Source organism: Metarhizium acridum (assembly GCF_019434415.1).
Source record: "Metarhizium acridum strain ARSEF 324 chromosome Unknown scaffold_574, whole genome shotgun sequence".
Classification (NCBI taxonomy): domain Eukaryota; kingdom Fungi; phylum Ascomycota; class Sordariomycetes; order Hypocreales; family Clavicipitaceae; genus Metarhizium; species Metarhizium acridum.
The window spans coordinates 1,480,969-1,501,256 of record NW_027094044.1 but is presented as its reverse complement, the minus strand read 5'-3'; the positions used below and the strand labels follow the sequence as shown (position 1 = coordinate 1,501,256).

At 34.1% G+C, this 20,288-nt stretch overlaps 1 protein-coding gene across 1 annotated transcript; it reads right to left on the bottom strand.

Moving 5' to 3' along the window:
• Positions 1 to 1,819: 1,819 nt before the first annotated feature.
• On the bottom strand, positions 1,820 to 3,175 carry J3458_020850 (uncharacterized protein). The gene is made up of 2 exons (XM_007814824.2): positions 2,726 to 3,175; positions 1,820 to 2,626 (listed from the first exon to the last, which is right to left on the bottom strand). The coding sequence occupies exons 1-2, from the start codon at positions 2,935 to 2,937 to the stop codon at positions 2,176 to 2,178; spliced, it is 663 nt and encodes a 220-aa protein (XP_007813015.2). The 5' UTR covers positions 2,938 to 3,175; the 3' UTR covers positions 1,820 to 2,175.
• Between the last annotated feature and the right edge of the window lie 17,113 nt (positions 3,176 to 20,288).

Genomic DNA, 20,288 nt, shown 5'->3' with positions numbered 1-20,288 from the left:
CAGACTACTGACTGAGTGGCAACAGTGTTGACCGAAAGTGCGCGCATAAGCGCCGCTATTCATGTACTGTTTTACAGCCGTTCAGCTGCAACCGCCAAATATTCAAGGGTCACTAAAAACCATGTCGTCTTTATTGGTTACCGGAATCCCTTTTTGCATGTCATACACAAAGTGGCTTTAGCTACTCCCTCAACCTTGTTGTATTTTCCGAACCCTCGTATGTATATAGGCGCCCAGCCCGATGCTCTCCCCCTTGCGAAGTAAAAGCCAACAGGAAGGCCGAGTACCACTAGCTTTATTTGACATTATTCTATAGTAGACATAAAAAAGAAGTGTAACAAGAATAGAAAATGCCATAACATGCATGGCAGGAGGATCCTTGTTAACAAGAGGGGATTACCACAAGCTGCGGATGGAGAGAGAGGGAATGACGTCAAACTTAAACAACTGTGCGGCGAGTCGTTGTACAGTATACATGGAAAAGGGGTATTGACAGTGCATCTTGCGTATCGATGCGACTGCAAAACGGGCCAGACCAGTCATACCTCTTGATGCGTGGAAGCGTACAGGTGATCTTCCGAGCTGACGCTCTTTACGTGGAACACGATAGCCCACAAGTACTCGGTGGACATGGCATGTAAGAAACAAGGCTGAAGCTCAGGCGTCGGTCTCAATACAAGTCGATTTATTTTTCGCATTCCCATTGGTATTTATCACATGGGTTATTTAGAAGGCTGCTGGTAGCGGTGTTTTACATTGCATAACACCGCTTTTTATAAGTTTTGATCTGCTGGCATCAATGTTCAACATCTTCCGTCTCGGGAGCATAATATAACTTATATCCCCAGCGCCGGACGACGATGAACGCAGCCGCGGTAGCCCGTACAAGTACATAGAGCCAGTTGAATCGGAAGAAGCAGTAAAGCTAGGATACCCGTCGCTGAGTTTTCGATTCCTTATACTGGCCGACTGGGTGCTTGTCGTGATACTCATCATCTGGCTACTTTTTCTCAGTGGAGTAATTACGTCAACAGTGCTTCAGATGACTGATCCTAGTAGGCTGCATATCCGAGTCGAGTCCAATCATTACGCCGTCTGGCAGCCTCTGGTAAGAATAGTCGTATAATTTCGAATCAAGACGTCTTATCTATTTCTTTTGGTATTACGCCTATAGAGACTACAAGGTCTGTTGTCAATTAATGGCTTGTTTTCGTACTTGGAAGCAAGGTCATTCCTAAATAGGACGTGTCAAGAATCATTCCACAGAGTACTTGAATGGAGACGGTGCTTATCCAATAAAAGTGCTGTTTGGAGCACGCCGGTTCGTGGAAGAAGCAGCCATGCCAAATCCAGGAAGGACACCAGACCCTAAAATCAATAAATGCAGCCCAGCTTCACTGTTCAGCCCCTTCAGCCGGCGAGGCCACACCACATATATGATAATACAAGGTACCGTAACCCTAACCCGCTTCTACTGGATCTACTTACGTGTCACACTTAGAGTGGCATTAATTATTATAATAATATATATTAAAGTCTATGTTCTAGCTAATACCGACACACCTAACGTCCCTCAGCGGTCCAGTGATGATACGGATTATGGATGCTCAAAGCCAAATAAAAGTCGGCGACCGTGGGGCAGCATATGAGACTAAGCATGACACGGCGAAGCCTCACAGCGACCTTTTAGGCAAGACGGCCACGTTGTTGGTCAACATGATGCGACCAAACTCGGCGTGTTCGGTGCCGCTGCCGCCGCTGCTGGCAAACAATTCCGCGTCCTGGGCAAGTGGGCATTGGAATCCTCGCTCTATTGGTCTTCTGTCAACCTACACTGCCTATGCCCTCCTGCTTTACTGGCGCAGGTACCCACACATCGACAACCTCCCAGATGCCCTCAAAGTCCTCGGCGGAAGGGCGCTCTCAGCCATCGGCGCAGTCTTACTAGTATTCAACCTTGGCCTTGCATGCTCTTCTGCTACGTTGGCTATTAGCATCGCGCTCAACACGCTCACCCCTGATTCAGGGATTTGTCAACCAACATTATTTTGTGAGATGCACCCGTCGTAATAAGAAGAATTTGGATTTTAGCCTGCAGCATCCGCGCAAAATAACCTTACCCTAACAAGTATTTCTCGGAGTTCGGTAAAGTGTTTGCTCCTCAGACAAGTTATTTTACTGTCTAGCTAGGTCGTACCAAAATGAATCAACGTCACAATTGACCAAAGATCCAAGCTGGTTAGTAATCCCCTCGTCTCCAATCGACAGAAACATGTTCAGGTTATCATCGATCGAGGGCATGTCCAGAGTCTCCAAAGCATCGCTATTGAGAGTAACGCTTTGCGCCGCATCTTGACACATTTCCGTACTTGAAAACTTGAGCAGATGGCCCACGTATCGCTGGTTTGTTTTACTCTGATTTTGCGCCGCGGTTGCATGAGAGCTTTTGATTATGGCAGCGATATCTTCCAGAATCTGGTGATACTGTGCTGAGTATAAACTCGAGCCGGATTGTAGGTAGAAAGACTCTTTCGCGAGGTTAAACGCTGGCTGCGCCTTGAAACTTACCGAGGGACCAACAATCATGGAAATTGCCAATACGAGAGCTGCCGAGAAGAGCCGGGTTCTGTTAGAAATTAGAATACGCGCCCCGGAATGTATGCCACATGTGCCGAAACCACACCGCCCAAGGGGTAAGTTGGGGATAAGTGCATGGCTCACTCACTTAATAAAACAGGCGTTAAAGAAAACAGTACTAATCTTAGCTGCATTGGAGATCGTTTCGCTCATATAAATGGCAGAGTCCAGGGCAATGCTCTCGAGCTGCTCGTCCGGGCGTGGATCTTCAGCATGGGTTGAGAAAGTGCCAGATGCATAGCTGGCATTGTTTTCGGCTGAAGTGAGCCGCGAGACCAGAAATGGCCGCGAGACTAACATGACGGTGTAGTAATAGAGGCATGCAATGGATATACTTGCAGCATCAAGGTCCCGCTCATTCTGGGATAGATTACTAGCAAGTTTGATGTCTCGTTGAAGCTCATGGGGAAGCGAGTCTTTCCAATCAGCAAGACGCTTGAGGAATCGATAAGCTTCCTCTTGCTCCAATAATGTTGAGGAATATATTTTTTCAGGATTTCGCCAATGAATTCGGATGCCCTGAATGCGGCCTCAAAAGCCTTGGAATACATGTCGAAAGGCAGCTCCCCTCTAGAACCGGCGATCTGACTGCCAGGTTCTGTGGCTTCCACGGCAGGGGGGCGTCCCAGAATAGAGCACATCATGAGGTCAAGGACGCAGACACTTTTCCACAGCTGCAAGCTGGACATATGGATATTGACCGAATTAGCGGGGACAAATTCGGGAACGCCATCTCCGGCGTGGGCTGAAGACTTACCGCTGCAGTGCTTCTGCATCATTTCTAGAGCTGCATGAAGATTGATGGTGAAGACCCGATGCGTGCGCTGCCCGAACTGCACATGTACTCCCACAACTGTGTAGAGTCTCGCAGATCGACGATGTCTCCAACATGCTGCGGCAACAAGTCTGCGTCCGCCAGAGCCGTAGTCTCACCGTCTCGCTCCGCATACAGCGTTCCGGAGTGGTGGAGTAGTCTGCTGCGCACGACTTGCAGAAATGAGAGGGCGGCTGATGGCCCAACATGTACTTCATGTACGAATAAGGTATCAGCAACACTATCTGGCTCAAGAGAACATCAAAAGGGACTTGGTGTCTTGGACATGCGTTTCTCGCCGTGTGCACCCTCCATCATCCTCGTCACTGAATTTCCCGGCAGCGGCAATTGTCCTTCTACACTACTAGTACAATAATTTCCACAGGTACAAGGGTCTATAAATAGCATCAGCTACATTCAGATTGTAGCATGTCGCAAAAGTATGTGTGACGGAATTTCGTGCTCCCTGGTTGACGAAATTAAACGCTTCTGTGGCGTGGCGAGTTCAGCTGTGACTGCTGCTGCAAATGCTGCTGTGGCTGGGTATTGGACTCCTGCTGCGGCTAGATGTTGACTGCTGCTGTGGCGAGTTCTGCGGACCAACTTACAGCGACTATGGGTGGGATTGCTACTGCTGTGGTAAGTTCTGCTCTGCTAACCCCCGCACTGATAGTGTGGCACTGTATGTAGGCTGGACACTGCAAGAGATGTGCACTCTTTCGCCAAAGGGAGAAAACATCGATCAATTTTTTTCACGGCTTAAATTGAAAAAGAGAGTTCATTATTGTTCATTTGGCTATCCAGTCAAGAGACAATCTAAATTTTACAGGTTCAAACATGCGCCAGTACCTCGTGTAAGTGAGGCGAACTTGGATCGGAAACACTGCTGTATCGCCTAAGCCCCGCCGACAAGCGCGGATAGCTTCGCGTGAGATGTATTCTAAGGAGCTGACAGCTACAGAAAAGTCTCTCCTAGGTAACAAAAGGTTAGAGGCGACTCTGCTTTTTTGTATAGTACTTACACCTTTGTCTCAGCCAGATCAGAATAGGCAAATAGCAGGAATAATGAACCTCCATAAAGTTTTTAAGTGGCGCCTAGCCCATCGCATTCAAAGACGAACATCGTTGCGGGAACCTCGTCCCCCTAGAGCGCTAAAGTACGCATCGTGGAGAACAGTGGATACCTTGGGGTTCTGCCAACCCTCGCGTTGTTCCGTGCGCCTACCAGACGCTTTGTGAAGATCTGTTCAGCGCATGCGAGAACTCTTGCCAGTTGCTGATAAGCTAATCGGCGCTGCCAGTAGAGAAAAGCTTTGTCTGTAATTATCAGCCAACTTTCGAAGCGCACTCTCGACTTCAGACAGTGTTGGTTCGCCTAGAAACGACGTGTCTGGTGTTGTAGTGGACCAGAACCCAAGTATTTGTTCAAAGTTGTGTTGAAAGCTCGTCCATGCGTTCTTCCGGATGAGTGGTTCTAACAGAGAAACCTGTTCTGAGGTCAACTCATCTGAGGGAGTTGAAGAATTCATCATGGGTACGGCTTGCTGGCTGTCCATATTGGCTGACGTGTATTTTCAGCATACCGCATCAAGCGGAGCGGCCATCAGTGGATTTATACAGCATATACCTCATCAACGAAAATTAGTTCTAGGTCAAGTTGAACTTACACTTTGGCGGCTTAATTTAAATGCCCTAGATATAGTCCTGGGTTGCTTCAGATCTCTAATCCCCACCCCACCCCCAACAGACTGCTTGATCTCACTATCGGATTAATCAGTCTGTAAGCTCGGCTGGGCTTGGCGCAAGGCTGTAATGTCTGGTGCGATTCCGCCAAATTGGATGGCTTACGACGGGGAGCGACACCAGTGACTCTTTAGCTATTGGCTGCCTTTCACTATGGGCGTCTTTCACTACGATGAAACCACTCGGATATGACTACCTGTTGGCTATAATCAGATGTGAGCTCTCTTGGACGAACTTTCATGACTTTATGCTGCTCGATTAAAGGTTGCCTGATTCTTTATAATGAATACTCGCCTGGGAGCCGAACGCCGTAGGAGAGCTGTAGCGCTTTGCTCTCCCTGCGCGACCCACTTGCGCTGAACCAGCAACGCCGTCGCTAGATGACCTCTACTGCTGGTCATAGGCGAGGACTGCAATGTCGACAACAGATCAACGCTTCACCAGATGGCTTTCCACACCGCATCGCCGTAGTTCAGAAGCCTCTATAGCCCATCATGTGATCGCATCGCTCTCCTGAGCATTAATGTGCAAGCGACACTGTTTATTGTTGCCTGGATGGGGCTTGCGACGTGGCATTAGCTGGTTGGATGGAGGGGCTGACTGTATTCGTTGGCTGGATTTGGCGGATGTGCTCCTTTGGTGGATGTGCTCCGGTTGATGCGGACGCGGTTGGGCTCGATGAACACTGATGGATGGTTGCTGATGGATGGGCGCTTACGGATGATTGCTGATTGATGGTCACTGATGAAGAACTACATCGGTGCTTGTTGCTGCAGGTCTGCCGCTGCAGTTCCTTCCACTGCAAGCCTTTCACTGTATCGCTCTGTCACTGCCTGCCAGCCTCTCACTGTAGAAGTTCGTTCACTGTTCCTGCGCTAATCACCCTAGCCGCCGACCTCTGGATGGTCCACCAGCACTGTTACATGTCACTCCCATTGGTAGTTTTACTCGTGAATGGCGAATGCATCCATTACTTTCATTGGTGGGTGATGCCAATTTACCTACCAAATGCACGAATCATATCTGCAGATGCTTTCCAGTGGCTCCCGCTCCCGGACTTTCCCCTTAGTGCTTTCTTGACCCATCATCCGAGGCGCTGACCTTCACTCACTGGAGCAAGATTCATGCGTGGATGGTCAACGCATCCATTACTTCCATTGGTGAATGATGCCAGTCACTGACACGACCACCGATTATGTTTGCGGACGCTCTCAGGCAGTCTCTTTAGACTACCGATGGACATAGTCCCTGGCGTAATTCTACAAGCGTACACAGGACCTTTATTCACCTTGGTTTTAAAGAAGCATCGAGTTTTGATGCAGCATTATGCCTTTGCTTGTTCCAGTAGGTGTCGATGCATCGGCGCCTTATCGATGCTGTGAACAGCGGAGGAAATTTTTGCGAACTAATTAATGACACTTACTTAAATGTATCATCGCTATAAACCCGCAAAATGATTCAGGACAATTGCTTGTGACCGAAGGTATAGTGCGTGACAGTGACAGAGCTGGATTGCAGCAATTTCGTTGCCATGTTGGTGTAAGAAAGACTGTAGATTTCCGTGGTTAGCCTCAACAAAGAGTAGCCCAGTCGGAAACTCGGTGTGTGAGCCTAGCAGTCTAGAACCATCCGGTTAATACAACAACACAAGCCCAAAGGACGTGGACAACGAACCTGACGATCCTCGGATGTAACCGAGTCTGCTGAGAATTTGCTTTTCGACGCTGAAGTAGTGATATACGTTGTCTCGCTGTCGCAAAACCTGATCTTCTCCAACCTTAACAGGAGCTTTCAAGATCATCCCTGGCCGCAGACGAAAAAAAAGGGCGGTCGAACCCGGGAAAGATGCGACCGGTAGCTTGACCAGCTCAGCCGAGTTCGCAGCCAAGTGCGAAGAATCGCGGCGGAAGATATAGAGAATCAGTTTATACAGTTTCAGGTACAAGCCAGTGAAAAGTCGCCGCCATGTATTCCAGATTGATAACTGTCCTAAATACAGTAAACGTAGCATCATGGTTAGTGCTGGGTTGGGGTGAATAGGTGGCAACGTGAAGTATGACTGGAAGGGGAGGACGGTAAAGTCACGTGATTTTATTCCATAGCTCTTCCTTTAGCTACTCGTGCCCGCCCTACTATTTTAGGCGTCTCGTTTCACTCACCACCTAAAGGTGGTGCTAGATAGCAAGACGAGCCACTTACTAAGACGGGCTACCTTATATAAAATATATATATAATAAATAAAATAAAAATAAATAAAATATTTATAATATAATAATAAATTATATTAATTATATAAAATTATATTATATTATAAAATATTAAAATTATAATTTTATATATTATTATAAATTAAATATTTTCTTTTTTAAAAAATATAAAAATTTTAATATTTTTATCATACTATTACTCTACATCTACCATACTCTCTTTTTACACTCTATACTTCTTCTCTTCTTATCCTCTTCTCTTTCTCTTCTTTTTCCTCTCCTCTTCCCTTTCACCTCTTCCTCTTCTCTCTTTTTCCTTCCTTTCTCCCTCTTCGCCTCTCCTCTCCCCCCCTTCTTCCCCTTCCCTCTCTTTTCCTCTCCTCCTTTCCCCTCCCTCCTCTCCCTCTCCCTCCCCTCTTTCTCCTCCTCCTCTTCTTCTTTCTCTTCCCTTTCCCTCCCCCCCTTCTCCTCTTCCTTCCTCCCTTCTTCTCCCCGCTCTCCCCCCTCTCCTCCTTTCTCTCCCCTTCTCCCTTTCTCTTCTCTTTTCCTCTCCTCTTCTCCTTTTTCCCTCTTCTCTCCTTCCCTTGTCTCCTTTTTTCTCTTCTCTCCTCTTTTTTTCTTCTCTCTTTTCCTCTCCCCCTCTTCCCCTCCCCTTCCTTTCTCTTTCCTCTCCCCTCTCCCCCCCTCCCTCCCCCTTCCTTCCGCCCTCCCCTTCTCTTCTCTCTCTCTTCTCTTCCCTTCCCTTTTTTCCTCTCCCCCTCTGCTCTCCTTTCCTCTTCTCTTTCTCTCTTTCTCTCTCTTTTCTTCCCGTCCTTCCCCCCTCTTTTTCCCTTTCTTCTTCCCCCTCTTCCCTTTTTTCCTTTTCCTTCTCTTCTCTTTCTTTCTTCTTTCCGTCCCTTCCCGCTCTTCTCCGCTCTTCTCGTCCTTTTCCCTGTCGTTTCCGTCCGCCCCCCCTTTCTCTCCCCCGCCCCCCCCTCTTCCTTTTCTTTTCCCTTCTTCTCGCTTTCTTCTCCCCTCTCCTTCTCTAACGCGTATTTTAAATTATATAAGTTAAAGGTACTTATTAAGCTAGCTATTTTAATAGTAGTTTATTAAAGCGTGTATAATAAAGGTTTAAGTTAAGTTTAAGTTAGCTTTAATACGCTAATTAAGTAGCTATTTTAATATTTAAGTACTTAAGGCTATCACGTAATTATCTTTAAGCGTTATATTATATTATATTATTTTAGGCCTAATATAATACTATGTCTTAAATATTTCTAGTGTAATTAATATATTATAATAAACTTTACTTTATTCTTACTTTTAAAGCTACTTAATTAAGCTTAGCTAGCTATTACTAGCTATTTAAGGCCTATTATAGCCTTTATAAGAGCTTTAAATTAAGCTATTAATTTTCCTTTCTTTCTTTCTTCTTTAAACCCTTAATTTTCATACGTATAATCTCTTTTTATAGCCTTTTATATTAAGCTAGCTTTATAATAGCTTTTAGCTCTCTTTATAAGCTTATTAAAGCTATACCTATATTAGCTTATTTTCTAGGCGTTTTTTAGGTAAATTTAGCTAATATACGTTATTTTTTAAGCTTTTTCTCGTTTTTTATAGCTTTTATAAGCTTTTTTTTAATTTAAGGTAAGTTTTTATTTAATACTAGCTTAACGTTAAGTGTCTCTCTCTCTTATCTTATTATTATTTTTAATTATATATTAGTTTATTTTACTTTATACGTTTACTTAACTTTAACTTAATTTTAATATCTTTTTATTAATATCTTATAAAAGCTTATTATTTTTAAAATAATTATACTTAATATTACTCTTAAGGTATATTTTAATTAATTAATTAACTTTAATTTAATAATAATATTAACTTAATTATAAAAGAATAGCTCTTTTAAGGGTAAGATACTTACACTTACTTAAGAGAAAAAGGCTATTAAGTAAAAGGTTACTATAAGTACTCTTATTTTACTTTAACTTAACGTTATATTAATATTTATATAAGTTAATACTTAACGTTAAATTCTATATTTACCTTATATAACTTAAGTTACTATTAATATAAAGAAAAGCTAAGCTTATTTTTATTATATTATCTTTAATAAGATTATTCTTATACTTTAGCTTTAACTTAACTTTATTAACTTTTATAAGATTTAATATTATTACTTATTTTAATTATTAGGTTTATAATTATTTTTACTTAAAGGTAAGTTAAGTTTAACTTAACTTTAACTTATAATTTTATTATTTTTATACGTTAACTAATACTTTATAGGTTTCTATTAACGTTAAAACTTATTTAATTTTACCTTAACTTTAAAATAAGCTTATTAAGCTTATTAATACTTTTAAGCCTTAAGTATATACCCCTATTATACCTTTAACTTTAGCTTTAATTTAGTTCTAGTTTTTAGCTTAATTAAAGGCTAATATAGCTATTCTTTAAAAACTACGTAATAAGCTTAAGAGTAAGGTTACTATCAGAGCATTGACAAAAAAACTACACTACATGTAGTTTTTTAGTGTAGTTTTTAGTGTAGTGTAGTTTTTGTAGTTTTAGTGTAGTTTAACTACACTACAACTACATTTGTAGTGTAATGTGTAATTATAGAGAGAAATTTTTAATTATAAATATAACGTTAATTATAAGACTTATAAGGTTATAATTATTATACCTTAATAGAGCTAATTTAGCTTTTTATAATGCACTAATTTTTATACGTATAGCTTATAAATTAAGCGAGTTATAATAGGTTAAATCTTAGCTAAAAATTAAGATCCACTTTTTTCAAATAAGAGACTAAAAGCTTAATATCTCGCTTAATATCCACATTTTAAGGTTAATTTTTAAAGATTTAAAATCACGTGATTTTTAGCTTTATTTTAATATATAATATGCTTATATAAGCTTTTTTTTAGTAAAACTTTTTTATAATAAAATTTAAAAATAAAAAAGTTAAGTAAGAAATATAAAATCTATTATAATATAAGAAATAATATATATAAAAAGAAAGTATAAAATATTATTTTATATGAAAAATTTTAAGGTATTTCAATATATTATTTATAACTTTAATATATTTCTTATAACTTTAATATTTAATATTTTATATTTAAGTTATAGGGTAATATTATAAATATTATTATTTTATAAGATATTTATATATAAATAATAGAAATTTTTAAATTTATTACATTAAATATATTTTACTTATAATAATAATATAAAATAATACTTGCTTACTTAATATAATTCCCTTATAATTCCCTTTTATTTTATTTTTATTTTATTTTTATTAGTTTTTTAATCCCTGTTTTTAGCTTATTTAAGCTAGCTAATCCCTGCTTACTAATATTAATATTAGTAAGCAAATGTAGCTCTATTTTAGCTTACTAATTATATTAGCTAATAATAGCTTATAAATTAATTAACACTACACATTACACTAATTTTTAAAATGTAATGTAGTATAGTAAAACTACACTACACTACACTACACTAAAATTCACTAAAAACTACAAAACTACACTACTTTCAATGCTCTGGTTACTATTAGCTTAGCTTTAATTACTTATAATAGTAATAATTAAAAGAAGTTACTAGCTATTATAAAGTATATTATTAAGTTAATATTAGCTTTAAGTATTATTTAAAAGGAGATAAATAATTTATTATAATAATTACTTATTATTATAAAGAAGGCTATTATATCTAATAATAGTATTAACTTATCTTTAATACGTTTTCTTTATTATTTTCCTATATTATTATTTATAGCCTTATTAAAGTTAATACTTACTTAAGAATTATAGTTTAAGCGTAAGTAGTTTAATAAAAGCGCTAAGTAATAAGTAAAGTATTATTTACTTACCTTTAAGCTTAAATTCGTTATTTAAGGGAGAGAAAGCTTTAAATAAAAATAATATAATAGATTAGTATTATTAACTAGATTCTTTTATTATTACGCTATTAAGCTAGGTTTAGCTTTAAGCTATAATTCACTTTTATAATAAATTAGGTTTCTTTTATTTAATTATTTTTTATATATTAAATTTTAATATTACTTTAGCTTAAGTTTAGCTTTAGCTTACTCTTAGTATTATCTTTAACTTATATAACTTATCTTTTTACTAGTAATATAATAAGATAATAATAAAGAAGCTTACCTATATTTAATAGCTATTAAGTTAAGGTCAGAGCATTAACAAGAAAACTACATTTTCAATTTTCAAAAAAGCTTAAATAATTAATAATAAATCTAATAAAATACTTGAATTTTAATAATAAATACATAAATTAGCTAATATTATAACTAATTAGCTTATATAAAAAAGTGGGTCCTTTTAGCTAATTATAAGCTTAAAAACTAGATTATGTAATTTTCTAAAAACACACTACACTACACTACACTACACTATAAAAACTACAAAATGTAGTTTTTATAGTTCTAGGCTTATAAGAGCTTATAAGGACCCACTTTTTTATGTTAGCTTATAGTAGAAGATTTATACTATTTATCCGTAAAACTTATAGTCTTATAAGTATTTTATTAGATTTAATATAATTTTTTATATTCGAAACTATAAAAACTACAAAACTACCAGACCTTTAAATGTATTGTATTTTTTGTATTTTTTACTATACTGTATTGTATTGTATTGTAATGTAATATATTACAATACATTACAAGATTAGAATACCTATAAATGTATTATAAGGCTATAAAATATTTAATATTATAAATAAATGCTTATATAAGCATATTATATATTAAAATAAAGCTAAAAATCACGTGATTTTGAATCTTTCAAAATTAACCTTAAAATGTGGATATTAAGCGAGATATTAAGCTTTAAAATTATGTCTTAAAATAAAAAGTAAGTAAAGCGGGGGCGAATTTTCAATTGCTTATAACTTCTGAATGTAGTAACTTATAATAGTAAGAAGTGAGGCATTTTAAAGAGCTGATTTAGCTCTTTTAAATGATATAAAATTTTTTCTTATAACCCTTACAATTAGCCTTATAATTTTAAGTTAAATAAACAAGGGTCTTTTTTCCTTAAAATACATTTATAGGTATTTTACTAATGTAATGTAATGTATTTAAATATAATACACGAAAATACAATACAATACAAAATACAATACACAATACACTTGTATTTACTATATTCGTAAGAGCTCTGAAAACTACAAAACTACATGTAACGGTGGCTTAAGTTCTAAGGCACAGTAGGTCTATTTCTTAGGAAGTAAGTCAGGTTAAATGCTATAAAGTAGCTTTTAAGTAGTATTATAATAAAGCCGTTAAGAGTATAACTCTTAATAGTAAAACTATTACTTAAATTAATTAATAAAGATCTAAACTATCTAACTATAGGAATACCTCCTTCTTAAGTACTCGTCTATCTCTCTATTATAGTCTTAGATTAAATAAATCCTATTTAATCCCCCGTGCTAGATTAGGTTAATCCCCTCTAATCTATTAAGTTAAATTAGACTAATCCTATCTAATCCCCTCACGTAACCTATGATCCTATTAGGCCCTATTCTTGTTTGCATGCTAGCGGCCTATAACGCTAGCTAACTACTTTAGGTACCCTTAGTTTATAATATAATACTCCTCCCCTATTAGTCTTATCCTTAAGGCTATTTCGTTTCGTCTAATAAGTATTCTCTTTCTTCCTCTCTTTTCCCTTTTTTCTTTCTTCGTTATTCTTTTTATAATGTCTATTAACCGTATTTTAAAATAGCGATCTCGCCTTAACTAGAAGATTAATTATAAACGTCTTTTTAAGTTTATATCTGCCTTTAGCTTCGTTATGCCTTCCTGCGATTCGTATTAAAAAAACAATTAAGAGTGCATTATCGCTAAAGGGAAAGACAGGTGTAGCGAATATGCTTTACGTGGTTACACTAGCTATAATCTAAGCGAAACGTCTTTAAATGCTTATAATCGTGTCCTTCGCGAAAAGGATCGTCTTAACCAGAGTATTGACAAAAAAACTACACTACATGTAGTTTTTTAGTGTAGTTTTTAGTGTAGTGTAGTTTTTGTAGTTTTAGTGTAGTTTAACTACACTACAACTACATTTGTAGTGTAATATGTAATTATAAGGGCTTTAAAAGTAGACTTATAAGCTTATAAAAATAACCAAAAAATACTATAATTTTAGCTCATTATAATGCTATAAAAATATCCTTTATAAGTTAATTAATAAGTAAGATATTAAAGTTTAAAGAATTCTAAAAATAAAGATATTAACTTGATTTATTTTAAGTATTTAATAAGAAATAAATGCTTTTTAAATGTTATTTATATATATATAATATATGTAATTAATATAAAAATTTAAAATATATATTTTTTTTACCTTAATTATATGTAAATAATATTTTAAAATATTTTTAGTTTTTATTTATATTTTATTTAATTAAAATAAATCTATAAAAATAAGTAATAAGTATTTTTATATTCTATATAAGTTATCCTAATAGCTTATTAATATAAAACGTATAACTTTATCTAATATATATTTAATAAAATTTATATAAATTATTTTATATATAATTATATATGTTTTTTAATTTAATTAATATATATTATTTATATTAAAGTAAAATTATATATATTATTAATTTATATATTATAAAGTATTTTATAAGCTTAAATATATATTTAATATAATTAATTCTATATATATAAAGATTAATATAAATATTAAAAACTTTATTCTTAAGTTTTTTTTATTCTATATATTAAAACTATTATAACTTTATGAAAAAAAAGAGTTTAAAAACAAGAGTAGTATCATTTTAAAGCTTATAATCTTAGCTATTTAAAAATATTAACCCCACTTAATTTCACCCATTAATTATAAAGATAATAGCCGCGGTATTTAGTGGGGCAAGTTAACTAGGGTAAAACGCTATAGCGTTTTACCCCACTTTAATAAAAAACGCCACAATTTCTATTTCCTAATATCTCTACGAATACTTAACTAAAATTTATAAGCTTATAACTAATTAATAGCCCTTAAAAAGCCCTTTAATTTAATACTAGTTGCATAATTATAAGTCTAGTATTCTAGGAGTTATATTCGGTTAAAGTTTTAAGATACAAAGATTTCCTGTAAGCTGCATATGCATGTTTTAAGTGATAAAACAGCATATTATTACACAATATAACGCCTTTAATGTATTGTAAGCACACCAGCTTTTTCAACTGTTTCACTACAGTTACATTTTCTCGTAAAACTATTCTATTATTTTCCGCACGAATATGCATGTTTAAGGGGTAAGTTAGGCATTAAAAAAATGCCTAAATTTTAAGGTTTCTAAAACCGTTTGTATTATAAATTTATTCTATATATTAACTGTATTCTCCCACTTTAAAGTTTAGAACCTTTCTTTTCTACATTAATCTTCTTACCCTTATAACTCTACGAATACTTAACTTTTATCTAAACTTTTTTTATTATTAGATAGCCTTAAATTTAGGCTATCTTATAAGAACTTTTTATTATTTAAAACCTACCTTTATAATAGATTAAAATCCTCTTGGAATTACACCTCTTATTATTACGGATAATTCAAGCTTTTCTTAGCAAACTTTAACTAAAAAAGACTATATAAATGATGAAAGCTATTAATTTCGCATAAAATCATATATTATTTAACATAACCTTTTTTCTTATAAGGTTTTAGCAGTTAATTTAGAAAAACCACGAGAAATCACCTTTTTTTGCAGCTAACTAAGCTGTAACTTTACTTTTACCTGCCTAGCTAGCCGTTTTCAGTCCTCTAATGATTTAGCATATTATAGGAAAAAACATCCTACTATTATAGTATTAAAAGCCGAAGAAAACGATAAAATAACTAGTAAGTTACTTCTTTTATTATTTTATATCTTATTATATTATTATTTTATATCCTATTATATTATTAATTTATATATTTATAATATTATAAATTTATAATTTACTAATTTACTTATAAATAGTACCTGCTATTATAGAGTCACCTTTAATATCCGACTTTTCAACTAAATCTAGCTTTTCTAGCTTTTTAAGAAGCAATAAAAGACCTAGAAATAATACTATTACTAGTAGTAGTAATGGATTTTCTAAGGATACTGCTCTTATATTAGCTCTTGAATTTATGCTTTAAAATAACCTATCTTTTGCTACTATAACTAGTGAAAGCTTTAAAAAGCTTTTAAGTTATTATTACAAGTAAGTTTATATTATATTATTATATTATTTATATATAAGTTATATCTTATACTAATATTAAGTTATTTTAGCCATGATATAAGCTTTTTTCATTATAGAGGCCTTACATCTCACATGAAAATATTACATTCCGATATGAAAAAGAATATAATAAATAAAATTCAAAATCAAGTTAATAAAATGGGTTTTATATCTATTTAACTTGATATTTGGACTTCAATTAATTCTAAATCATATTTAGGGGTTATAGCTAATTGGTTAAACCCCTAATTTGACTTAGAATATTATTTAATTGGTAAGTATATTTATATTTATATTTATATTATTATTATTATTATTATTATTATAATTTAAAAGCTAATTATATATTAGGATTTAAATATTTACCTACTAGCTATACCGGCCATTTAATTAATTCAATTTTTAATGAATTATTAACTGAATATAATATAAACCCTAAAAAAATTACAAGGTTAGTAGTTTATAATTAATGATTATATATATAATAATATTAATTTACTAACTTTTTAATTATTATAGCTTTACTAGAGATAACAGCTCTAATAATAACACCTTTTTATCTTCTTTTTTAAACTTATATTTTAAAAGGCATAAAAAGCCTTTAGATATTCGTTATACAGCCTATTGTAACGGTGGCTTAGGTTCTAAGGCATAGTAGGTCTGTTTCTTAGGAAGTAAGTCAGGTTAAATGCTATAGAGTAGCTTTTTAAGCAGTATTATAATAAGGCCGTTAAGAGTATAACTCTTAATAGTAAGACTATTGCTTAGATTGATTAATAGAGATCTAGACTATCTGATTATGGGAATACCTCCTCCTTAAGTATCCGTCTATCTCCTTATTATAGACCCGAATTATTTGGATCGCCTAATAATCCTAATAATCCCGTCTCGTTGGATCATTTATATAATCTAATGAGCTATTACGTGACTTAATGTCCTTATTAGTTAGCAGTTATACCTACCCTTACTAGTACGGCCTAGCTTCCCGCGTCTCGTGTAGTAACGTTCGTAATATAATACCCCTCCTTTATTAGTCTTATTCTTAAGGCCATTAAAATAGGCCGGCTAGGGGCTTAGGTAATTTTCCCTTCTTTATTCTTCTCGTGTATTATTATGTTAGCTAATTATGTCTTAAGACCTTCCGTTTAATCCCGTAAACCTTCTCGTAAGATAAACGAGCGAAACGCTCTTCTTAAGTTAATAATTAGGAATCTAGTTGATATGCCCGCTTATTTCCTTTACCGAGATTAAGGCCTTTAGAATTGTAAGGCGTTTAACGTGGACTTATCCCGTTATTATAAGTGTATTCGTTTAAATAGGTCTTACTATAATATAAATCCTCTTACCTCGTAGTAGTTACGTTGTATTAGTATCTAATACTAGAAAGCTAAGTCCGAGTTAAAAGCTGCTAAGGAAGAACTTAAAAAGGCGAGCGCTAAGGTGCGTTGCTTGCGAAAATAAAAGAAATTATGGTTTAAGAAAATAATACGTGTGGTTACGCGTGGTATTAATAACGTTAAAGAGTTAGAACGTGTGAAACGTAAGGAAGCGAAATAGCTTTAAAAGGCTATAGGGGTTCTTCCTACTTCTTCTAAGGATTTAGATCCTACTTTAGTTTGTTTCTTGGATACTAAATTTAGTATTAAGTCGTTAGATAGTGCTTAAGAGATTAATTGGGATGCGTTTCTTAGAAATGAAACTATTTAAGTAACGTTAAGTAGTTCGTGAGATTTTTAGCTAGTTCTTAGGTGTTTTTAGAGTTTAAATATCCCTTTTATTTAATGAGATAATAACGATTCTTTGTATCTCCCCGTGCTTTAAGTATTCGTTTAACTTCGTATTCGTTAGTATCTTCCGTTATAATATTTATAGCGATTATAGATTTATTTAATGCTTTCTCTAGTAGCGATATATGAAATATGGGATAGATTCTTATTCTATTTGGTAATAATAGTTCGTAGTTGGTATTTAAGATTTTCCGTTTAATAAGGAATAGTCCGATCTTCTTTTAGTTAAGTTTATTGCTAGGTCGTTTAGTTTTAATGTTTTTGCGAATAAGGTATACTTTATGTCTCTTCTCTAGGATTAATGCTAGTAATCTCTTTTTATTCGCGTAGTGTTTCATTTGGTTCTGTAAAAATATTTATTCCTATTATAAGTGTTTTTATATTTTTATTATTATTACTATATACGCTGTAGCTACTAGTGCGTTTACATTTCGTGCCACGTGTATCTTAATAATAGGGTTAAATCTATAGTTTACCCTAAACGGTAACATCTTTATATTGTTAATCTTAGAGCTATTATAAGCCTATTATGCTAGTAGTAGCTATTCTACTTAATTATTTTATTAGTAGTTAATATAGCTTCGCAGATATTATTCGAGTATTTAGTTTAAGATTTTTATTTATCTATCTAATTGTAGGTGGAATGCTATTAATAAGCTTTATTTAATCTTTATAGTTTTTATAAGGCATTTCTAAAAGTTTAAGGTGAATAATTTATCGCAATCTAATATAAGCTTTATTAGTAATCTATGTTATGTAACGACTATTTTAAAGAACATATACGCTAAGTCCTTAGTATTACTTAATTCCTTATATGGAATGTAGTAGGCGTATTTTATGAGTTTATTTATAATAACTAGGATGCTATTATAAGCTACTCCTATTATGGGTTCTTTTAACTTTAATAGTTTAATGATAAAGTTTATTATAATAGTTTACTATGCTCTTTTAGGTGGTGGTATTAGTTGTAATTCTCCGTATAGTGCGTGTCGCGCTAATTTTACTTTATTATACGTGTTACATTTCTTAATAACTTCTTATACTATTTTTCTGCTTTCTAGGAAGTTATATAATCTTCTTAGCCTGCTAATTGTTTTCCCTATACCCTAATATTCGTGTAATAGGTGCTCGTGTATTTCCTTAATAAGCTATTCTTAAAGTGTACTGGGAATATACTATCGTTTATTATATAAGAAGGTCTTACCTTTCTTGGATAAATGCGTTTTTATTTTCTAATTATTCAGGTAGCTATTATTCTTAATGCATAATACGATCCGTTATATCTATGTTTTATCTGGCTTAACTTACTAGGTTATATTAATTTCTTGGGTGCCTAGTATAAGGTTCCTATTCTTAGTAGCGCGTAGTAAGGGTGCATTACTCACTTGCTCATTCGATTTTAAGTTCTCTCTTTAGCTAAGCGCGTCTACTCTTCCGTTTTTAGATCCTTTACGGTATATAATTTTAAAGTTATAATCCGTAAGGGTTTCATACCATTTAATCTGTCGTTTATTTAGATCCTTTGTGGTTAAGAATAATATAAGATTCTTATGGTTAGTATAGACCTTAATTTAATGCTTTGCTCCTATAAGATAATGTCTTTATTCTTTAAAGCACTTAATAATAGCTATAAGTTCTTTATCGTGGATCCTATAATTAAGTTTAGGTTCGTGGAGTTTCTTTAAGAAGAATACAACTAGGTATAATCTTCCTTAATTATCTTGTTATTTAAGCTATTCGCCTAGTGTAAAGTCTAAGGCATTCGTTTTAAGCTTATAAGGTTTATCCTAATTAAGTGCTTTTAACACAAGTTCTAACGTAATTAAATCTTTTATCTTCTAGAATGCCGTAGCTTCTAGTTCGTTCTATTAGAAGCTAACTTCTTTCTTTATTAGGTTTATAAGAGGTCGTGAAATGTCTTTATATTCGCTTAAGAACTTACGATAAAAGTTTATAAATACTATAAATTCTTTAACTTCTTTTAAATTCTTTAGTGTAGGCTATTCCTTAATAGTTTTAATCTTATCTAGGCTTATTCGTATTTCTTCGTATATAAGCACGTACCCTAGAAAGTGTATAGTATTCTAGTGGAACTAGCATTTTAAGGCTTTAATTAAGAGTTTATTATCCTGTAGAGTTTATAGTATCTTATATACATATCGTTTATATTCCTTAAGGGTATTTAAATAAATAAGAATATCGTTAAGGTATATAACTATAAACACTTCTAGTTGTTTCCGTAAGATTATATTAATTATTCTTTAAAAGGTTACTAGTATGTTAGTAAGCCTAAAAGGTATTACTAAATATTTATAGTATTCTTTACTAGTTTAAAATGCTATTATTTACTCGTAGCCTTCTTTTATTCGTATAAGGTTATAGGCTTCTTTTAAGTTAAGTATAGTAAACCATTTAACTTTTCTAACTTTATCTTTAATTTCCGTTATAAGCGGTAATAGGTATTAATTTTTAATTGTAATCTTATTTAAGTATTAGTAATTAATGCATAATTATAGTTTCCCGTTCTTCTTTAGTACCTATAAGATTAGGTATCTTACTAGGGACTCTAATAGTCGTATATATCCCTTTTATAGCATGTTCTCTAAATACTCCTTAAGCGCCTTATCTTGCTTAGGGTTCTAAGAATAAATCTTATTAAACGTTAGTTTAGTACCGGGCTAGAGTTTAATCTCGTGGTCCTAGCGTGAATGCTCTAGTAGTTCTATTTCTAGCTCTCCGTTAAATAGCTTGCTATACTTTAAGTATTTCTTAGGAATCTCTATTGTCTTAGCTTTTAGCTCTTAAGCGATTACATATATTCCTAGAGGCTTATTATAGTCCA